Below are 9,213 nucleotides of genomic sequence, written 5' to 3'. Positions count from 1 at the left end.
TCCAATTTGTTGTTTTAGTCATTTTCACTGTCAGGAAAAAAAAATTCACATTTGGAACAAGAAAGAATCCAACAATCTTGACCCGTATTTTGCAGCTCGAACATATTCGGGTGTCAAGAATATAAGACTCTTAAAACCCCATCTGTGTGTTTTGAGAATCTTGAATCATAGTCTGTGTTTATTCAAGCAAACCCCATTTGAAACAACAAAGAATCTTGTTTGTTTTTGCTCTTTTTGTGAGTAAAGATTCCTGCTTTCACCATAAGAATCATAGTTTTAGCAAGAATCAATTCTGGGTTGTATTTAATTTATTGAATCTTAAAAAGGGTTTTATTTTAGTTTCTGTAAAACTTAAAAGCTATGGCAGAAGCTCCAAAAGTTGAGGAAATTAGTCATCTTCCAACTGACCAACTTCAGGGCTTAGAGTATTGTATTGACTCCAATCCTTCATGGGGTATGTAAAGTTCTTACTGTATTGACTCCAATCCTTAACTTGAAATTTTCACTTTAGACTTATTGATTTGAGACTAACTTGATGGCGGTTTTCCTGTTTTTGGAAAACAGGGGAAGCCATAGCTTTAGGGTTTCAACATTACATCTTGTCTTTAGGGACAGCTGTCATGATTCCAAGTTTTCTTGTTCCTTTGATGGGTGGTACTTCTGTAAGTTTTTTAACTCCAAAACATGCATGAAATAGTTTTACTATTCATATTTGTAGCTGTGATTAACAAAACATGTATATTTTGCAGGGTGATAAGATTAGAGTGGTGCAAACATTGCTATTTGTTCAAGGGATTAACACATTTTTGCAAACCCTTTTCGGAACCCGATTACCTGCTGTAGTTGGAGGATCTTGGGCTTTTATGGTTCCTATAATCTCAATCATTCATGATTCTTCTCTTGCTTCGATTGCGGATGATCATATGGTAACCTAACCCTACATAATCTTGTTAATGCTGCTTTATTTTACTTTGTTGTAATAGTTGTAACCTAGGTTTTAGACTTTTGAAATGTACTAATTCACTTATTCAAATCCTAGTGTGAGCAAAATATTCCAAAAATGTAGACGGGTGTTTTCTTATCATGGGTTTTCCTTGAGTTAGGTATACGAAGAGTTATGACCATTGAGCACGAAAATTAAGGCTAAAAATAAAAGAAAATAAATGTATTGGGTGACCCAAAGATAAAAAATGGAAACTGTTACTGTACTAAAGAAAACTATTACTATGATAGTACATTGTTGATATGCCTAGTACATTGTTAATATGCCAATGTCTTGGAGATTGTGAGTTGGTATTTCCCTTTTTCAAGGGCCCTTTCATATGTCTCAGCCACTAAAAACCATCTTTTTCCAGTTTAGCAGTGCCGCATTTGTGCTAGAAGGGCATCTAATACATCAAAGTTAACACCAACTTTGTTATTATTTTATAATAAGTTGATTTAAGATAGTACATTGTGGAGCTGCCAATGTCTTGGAGATTGTGAATTGGTATCTCCCCTTTTCAAGGGGCATTTCCTATGTTCCAACTACTAAAAACCATTTTTTCCTGTATAGTAATGTCAGATCGTATGCCATGTTTCAGGGCTGCAGTTACTCCGAAGGTGTATAAAATGTTAATTAATGGTTAACTCTATCATTAAAATGTTGAACTGTTAAAGCATCAAACATGTGTCTTACAACCCAATGATTATTTAGTAGTCGAGTTACATAGCTCAATGTGACATCCATGTAATCAATGGAAGTGAAAATGGAAAATTAGAGAGTGTTTGATTAATGAAAGTGAAAACCGACAATCTTTAGCGATGAGTTTCTTTGCTCTTGCAGAGATTTCTTGCTACAATGCGAGCTATACAAGGTGCGCTTATAGTAGCATCGAGTGTGCAGATTATCTTGGGGTATAGTCAGCTATGGGCTATATGTTCAAGGTGAATAATCCAACTCCATAAAGCAACAATGTTTCCAATATGACTATATTATTTATGTAACCAAAATCTTATTATATAAGCTTTTGTTAATTTCAGATTCTTTAGCCCTGTTGGTATGGTTCCAGTGATTGCTTTGGCAGGTTTTGGACTTTTTGACAGAGGATTTCCTGTGGTATGTGATTACTTTACTAGGGCTTAGTTTGACTTTGGAGTTCAAAATTTATTGTTCGTCTTCAACTTTGAAGATGATACAGACCATTTAGTTCTTTTAGCACAAAAATAATAAACTTATTGAAATGGTAATATCCAAAGAATACAAAAGACTGGCTCAATTCTGCAACGCCTTACCGTGTTTTTATTTGCTTTGCAAATATTTGACCCTGAAAGTCAACATGTAGACAGACACACAGTTCAGAGGTCATCTAAACTCATTTCAACTTCACAACTAGAGGACTTCTTATTACATTTTTTTTAAAATGCTTGATGGAAAGACTCAGTGTTGGCTTCCTTATGAATAATATTTGGCCTCACAAGTCAAGGCATCTCAAAATTTCCAATTGATATAAAATGGTGCATGTTTTTTTATCTTCATATCTAAGACAATCATGACTTAATTAAGTTAATACAGTAACATACATTTCATCAATTTTGAAGTGGAACAGAAAAAAAATTTGACTTCAAAAGTCAAGTAAGGATGGGTTTTTGACATGGAAACTAAAACCTTTACTCTCAAAATGTCTATAGGTTGGACGATGTGTTGAATTTGGCATACCGATGCTAGTTCTTTTTGTCTTATTCTCTCAGGTACTACCAGTGTATGCTAACTTGATTATATGAATTTATTTATATGAATGAGAAACTTAACAATCTGCTTGTTCCTGATTTTATGGTGGAAACAGTACTTAAAACAGTTTCAGGCAAAGCAACTGCCAGTATTGGAGCGGTTTGCACTTCTTTTGACCATAGCGGTGATATGGGCATTTGCTCATCTATTGACGGCTAGTGGTGCATATAAACATCATCCAGAACAGACTCAAATGCACTGCAGAACTGATAAAGCTGGTCTCATATCTGCTGCACCATGGTTAGTATTCTGAGTTTTGAATATTGTATGTCATAAAATTGCTTTCTATGAAATGAATGATAAGTGGACTTTCTTGTTGCAGGATAAAGATTCCATACCCACTTCAATGGGGTGCGCCAACGTTTGAAGCAGGGCATGCTTTTGGGATGATGGCTGCAGTTTTAGTCTCCCTTGTTGAGGTGAATATGTTGTACGTTGTTTTGTTAGAAGAAATTCTTAGGGCCGAAATTTTGTTGTGTCTCATTTCTAATCAGGGTTACCCACCAATTTGGATTTATTAAATTTCATTCATAAAAATCATAAATCTTTTAGGGATACCAAGTTCACTTTTTCCAGTCTCTGGTTTCTAATTCAACTATAGGCACAAAATGGATTAAACTAAATAATTTCTGCCTGATGTAGTCAACAGGTGCATACAAGGCTTCAGCCCGCTTAGCAAGTGCCACACCTCCCCCTGCTCATGTTCTCAGTCGTGGCATCGGGTGGCAGGTCAGCATTTTACAGAAATCTCAAAGATAACTTAAAACCATACTAATATTATTATATCTCCCAGGAAAGAATCTAATTCTTTTTATCACACAGGGGATCGGTATTCTATTAAGCGGTCTCTTTGGAACAGTAACTGGTTCAACCGTTTCAGTGTAAGTGTATCTTCCTATTCACCATTTACATTATTTGAAACAAAAGGATCGAAACTAAAACATTATTTTTTTTCTTAAAAATAGAGAAAACGTTGGCCTATTGGGAAGCACTCGTGTTGGTAGCCGAAGAGTCATTCAAATCTCAGCTGGTTTCATGATTTTCTTTTCAATACTAGGTGAATTTACATCTTCTAAAATAGCTCTCAAATTACAACTCGGCCCTTTATCAATACATGTTTCTTGAGTATCTTTTATCCTGTAGGGAAATTTGGAGCTTTATTTGCCTCAATACCTTTCCCAATTTTTGCTGCGGCTTATTGTGTGCTATTTGGTCTTGTGGGTGAGCATCTATTTCTTCAAGTTTAATTCAAAGCAAAATGCAGTAGAATGGTATATTAATCTTTCTTCTGTTTTGTTGCTAGCTTCCATCGGGTTGTCATTCTTGCAGTTCACGAACATGAACTCTATGAGAAACTTGTTTATTGTGGGTGTGTCTTTCTTTCTTGGCTTGTCTATTCCCGAGTACTTTAGGGAATACACGGCTGGTGCTCTTCATGGTCCTTCACATACAAAAGCAGAATGGGTATGTATGTCTTTCCACATCTGTTTTCTAACAAAGAGCCATTGTTTTTCGCCTACTATGGAGAAGTTGGTATTTTTTACATATATATTCTTTGCCACATTCATGAATGAAAACATAAAAGTAATTTGGTGTTTCCACATACATTTTCATGCAGTTTAATGATTTCCTCAACACCATCTTCTTCTCCTCGCCAACAGTGGCGTTGATGGTGTCTGTGTTTCTTGACAACACGCTCGAGTTCAAAGACAGTGCAAGAGACAGAGGGATGCCATGGTGGGCAAAGTTTAGATCCTTCAAAGGTGATAGTCGAAATGAGGAGTTTTACACCCTTCCTTTCAATCTTAACCGGTTTTTCCCACCATCATGAAGTTCATTGAGGCTGAAAGTTTTAAAGGTAATGCTGGGTGGCAAGAGTAGTTTCTGCAAGATTGAGATTGTGCTGATCACAATCCCTTTTAGTTAGGAAGGGGAAGGTTAAGAAATTTGTGATGTGTTATTTTTCATGAGAGCATGATAGCGCTATGGTGTTCTAAATTTCATTTATTTCGTGTAAATCTTTTTGTCACTGAGTTATTTGATTAGGCAAGTGAAATGAAATTAATTTAGATACCCTTTCTTTATATTGTTTAGTGTGAATTGATATTCTTTTGAATGTCATTAAGGTCGTAAGGCATCTTTATAAATCAGGCTCAATAGCAGCAAAGTTTCAAGATCAAGCCTACATCAAGAAGATTAGTTAAACAATCAAGCTGTTGTTGACCAGTTTGCGACAAAATCTCAGTCAAGCTTTATTTTCTACATTTTGCAAAAGCAAACTGGCTATTGATTTAAGTGGCCAAAGTGATTGTTAGTTCGATACCAGTTTGATGGCTGGTAATAGTAACCATGGTTGTTTGGCCAGAATGACCGGTTTAACACTGACAGTAAACCCACTCACACCTCAGTTTGGTAATAGTAACAATGGTTGGAATGGCTAATTATAAACACCCCTATGGCCCTATCCTGTCAAGTTGGTTGCATACACTATTATCCTTGCCCAAATTCATTCATTTCAATATATATACAAAAAAAGAATGTTCTTATGTACTGCCATACATGCTGAGCTTCGGTGAGGGGCTCACCGACCAACATTATTTCCCTTGCATTCCTCTAACTGAAACAAAACTGTAAATTGCGGTGCTCAGAATTCGTTAGCTCTTGTGATCATATTTGCACAATTTAATGAAAAAACAACAATCTAAAAAATAGGAAAAAGTTATTTTGCCTAATTAATGATGATCACTGAAACCTGCACATACATTCAGGACATCTTGGTTGTTTGTAAATGCTTCTACCCCAACCTCTCAATCGCACAGCTTGTGCTTCTGTGATCATCTTCTTCACTCTTGCTTCAAAATTAGTCCAACTTATGGTATGATTTTCTGACAAAATTTCTGCAAGTCTTTTCTTGCTGGGTCTTAATGTCGGGGCACGGCCACCACCATAATATGTTCGGAAACCGGAGACCAACGAAGATAATTGGCTGCCTGAATCTGTTATAGCAAATACATCTGCAGTGGCACATGCAATGAAGTCCAGTGCTGCTAGCTAAAAGTCAGTCAAGTTTCGATTATAAGTAACAAAACAAATTATCAATGTATGTTATAAGCTGTTAAATCTGACGAAAAGTGATTATTACCTGAGAAGAAAAGTTCTTAAATGGTGCAAGTTCACTCGGAGAGAGAAGATCCTCTTTTGTGATCACATGAGGATACAGATTAGTCAACGGGCGCATCCTTGACTCTCCTCCGTATATCTGGGACCCAGCAAGATAAATGTATGTCTCACTGTTAAAACCAAGAGCAGCTAGAACCAGTGCAGATTCTTCTGGAGTTAATGGACATCTTCCTGAACTCCTTAGTTCTTCTGCAGAAATAAGCCTACAAGCACATATAATATATAACTTTATAACCCATTGAATCCATGATTGAAGAAGTTCAACGTTCGAAAGAGACACTAAAAAATACCCCCGTTTGCCCAATATATGGTGTAGAGGTAGCAAAATGGGCAGTTTGAGTAACCGGTCAAAATGTGACGCACATATTTGTCTAACTTCTGATGAATAACTTGTGTGTTAGATATGGTTACAAAATATATAGCGAACTTCTAATTTTTGGAATATAGATCTAGTAGGTTTGTGCATACGTCCTACTGTGCCTAGCTAATGGGCGCAATTATATCTTTGGATTGTAATCCAAGTGGCTTTCCATTTAAAAAAATAGAAAACAAGGCAACTCTCAATATGAGCAAAACCTGGAAAAAAGTTACTAATTAGTACAGTATTAGAGTACTCACTTTGAATTCTTTAATCGTTGCATGAGCAGTGGAAAATGATCTTCTCGGTAGGCTTGGAGTTCAGCTTTCTCAACTTCTCCCCCACCAAACTCGCATAGAGAGTAGGCAACCATATCAACTTCAAACCTCAAATGCAGAGCAAGATACTTGAGTGGTTCCCCATCCAAATCACGTTCGTTTGATTGTGTATCCGTGATGACATTTCCTAGTAGCTGCTTATCTAATTTATTCTTCGGGCCATCATATTTCCTTATCTTTCTAATCAACGAAGAACCAATTTCTTGAATTTTAGGCACAAACCTCAAAGCATGATAATTGCATTTGCATCTTAGCCTCTGAAACAAAATCATACGATTTGTTGTTATACGAAAAGTTGATGTAAATGGTAAGGTACTTTGGGATTTTTTTTCTTTTTAGAAAAAATGAATTGAGATGAAAGTAGCTGTGTAAACCTGAAGTTCAGACGGTAATGGATCAAAGCCAAGCCGATTCCCATATCCAAGGAAATGAACAACTCCATTTTTTGATAATAGAGGAAGTATTTTCTCAATATATTCTACTGGTGTTGCCTCCTTACTGATATCTGCATCCGTTATCTGAAAGTTAACCGTAAAAGCATTATAAGCACACTTGACTTATACGTAAGAAATTCTGAAAATTGCAAAATATCCCTTTTATGTTAAATTCTGAAGGTAAACAACGTATTATCATGTTACTGCTTTCGGTCTATATAGATATTTTCAGTTTATTACTACAGAAAGGCATATAAGGCATATGCTACTCAATAATTTCATAAATGTTAAATAGACAACGACATACCAGGCTACCAATTTCTTTGAAGTCTAGTGACTTCAAATGAGGAGGGAGATCCTTTACGATATTAACTTCATCCTTAAACGCTTTTATGAAATATTCTTCTTGATATATATCACCAAACTGGCTGAATCACACTCATAGGCATCAGACTTAAAGTTCTATTTTATTTTACAAAAGATAAAATATGAAATCAAACAGATGATCATATCTGCTGACCTGGGGTCCTTCCACACGTTGCTGAAAAGAAACCTTGGAATAACTAATGTTGCATTTAATAACGATGCCACAGCTACAGCATTGCAAACCTGCGTGCAAAGAAACAAATACTCTTCTAACTTGATACACAATTAAACCAGAAGACACGTTTATATATGTTTATATCGGGAAGGAAAACTAAAAGGCCCTATTACTTACAGCAACCCGTTGTTGATTCAGACCTCCATTTGCACTAACCAATATATAACCAGTGTTGCGTTGTAATTTTCCTGTCCTAACAATATCGAAAAATCATGAAACGTAAAGAAAGAGTTCAAGTTTGACTTTGACAGTCAAATTGGCCAGTTTCAGTCTTTACCGGCACTTGTTGATTCTGTTCTATCTGCACAAGGACTCCATACTGTTGATCGATGATGGGGTTCCTTCCAATATGTTGATTCATCTTGTTTAAGCTCTCTCTGCAATAGAAATAATTGATGAACGTACAAAAATAAATATCAACTAAACCTATAGTAGTTAGAGGGGTTATTTTTAATCTCAAATGGGTCAAACAAAGAAATTCAATCTAAAAAGGGACCTGATCAAATGGGTTAAAAGTCACCTAGTTGTATATATGATTCATCAACTTTCTAAACTAACAAAAATACCTACTACTTATAACTATAGAAATTGACAAAAAATCTGTTCTTGACTCAACCCCACTCATTCGGTTTTGGGACGTACCAGATATTGACTCGTTTTGACCTGTTACCCAACCCACCCATCTTGCCAAATTATATGAGACAAGCCAAAAACTGATAACGAAACAATATGCATGTTAAAACAGGACATCAAACCTCTACAAGAGCATTAGAAGCCATGCTTGCAAGGCGGCCATACATCTGCACCACACTTCTGTTACCATCATCTCCAAACTACAATGTCAAATTTTAAAGAATCAGTTTATGAGTCTTCAAAACTTACGATGATCGACTATATATAGTAGTTATAATCCGCAGTTAGTTTCTAAGTACAAAATCCACACACATAAGAACGATACAACATATGAGAAACACGTAAACACATACCATCTCCGTAGACAAATTTCCAGGCACGGAACTAGTTTGAACAGCAATCGAAGGTGGTTCAAATAAAGAAGTCATAAGAGAATCCAAAAGGAAAAGAAAAGCCATCAATGCAACAGTGAAAACAATGGAGGAAAAATGTTTATGAGCCCAATTATGCCTTTTATAATTACCACCACCTTTATTAAAAGAGCCCAACTTCATAGAGTTACTCCTTAACCCCCCATGAAACACCGTTTTCTGATAACTAAACGCGTCTCCTTGTTTCATCGACGACTGATCTTGCTTCCCCATAATGTGTTCAAAAATATAAGATCGATTTGAGTTTTAAGATATACTAAAAGAAGATGGATGCATTTGAGGTTATTCAAGTGTCCATTCAAATCGTATTATCATAATAGTATAATATAAGATTATTTTTCAACAAACTGTTGGGATGAGAATGTCAGAGTTAGTTGAGACCAAAAAAACAAGTAATAATAAAATAACTAAAAAGAAAGGTGAAAAGTGGGCATCAGCTTATGAATTGGAAGTGAAGCTAAAAATGTG

The 9,213-nt window shown here is 35.8% G+C and overlaps 2 protein-coding genes across 2 annotated transcripts; one reads left to right on the top strand and one right to left on the bottom strand.

The window, feature by feature from the left end:
* LOC122592671 (nucleobase-ascorbate transporter 2) lies at positions 1–4,843 on the top strand. The gene is made up of 14 exons (XM_043764955.1): positions 1–454; positions 565–662; positions 750–926; positions 1,826–1,926; positions 2,023–2,098; positions 2,671–2,730; positions 2,826–3,010; positions 3,093–3,189; positions 3,413–3,499; positions 3,593–3,651; positions 3,736–3,827; positions 3,914–3,991; positions 4,074–4,234; positions 4,389–4,843. Exons 1-14 carry the CDS (start codon positions 361–363, stop codon positions 4,599–4,601), a joined length of 1,578 nt encoding a protein of 525 aa, XP_043620890.1. The 5' UTR covers positions 1–360; the 3' UTR covers positions 4,602–4,843.
* Positions 4,844–5,266: 423 nt separating this feature from the next.
* Positions 5,267–9,007, bottom strand: LOC122594063 (O-fucosyltransferase 8). The gene is made up of 10 exons (XM_043766541.1): positions 8,668–9,007; positions 8,437–8,514; positions 7,959–8,058; positions 7,799–7,869; positions 7,601–7,689; positions 7,388–7,508; positions 7,021–7,164; positions 6,569–6,903; positions 5,913–6,153; positions 5,267–5,821 (listed from the first exon to the last, which is right to left on the bottom strand). The coding sequence occupies exons 1-10, from the start codon at positions 8,956–8,958 to the stop codon at positions 5,513–5,515; spliced, it is 1,779 nt and encodes a 592-aa protein (XP_043622476.1). The 5' UTR covers positions 8,959–9,007; the 3' UTR covers positions 5,267–5,512.
* Between the last annotated feature and the right edge of the window lie 206 nt (positions 9,008–9,213).

Source organism: Erigeron canadensis, chromosome 3 (genome assembly GCF_010389155.1).
Source record: "Erigeron canadensis isolate Cc75 chromosome 3, C_canadensis_v1, whole genome shotgun sequence".
Classification (NCBI taxonomy): Eukaryota; Viridiplantae; Streptophyta; class Magnoliopsida; order Asterales; family Asteraceae; genus Erigeron; species Erigeron canadensis.
This window is presented reverse-complemented; position numbering and strand designations above follow the sequence as displayed.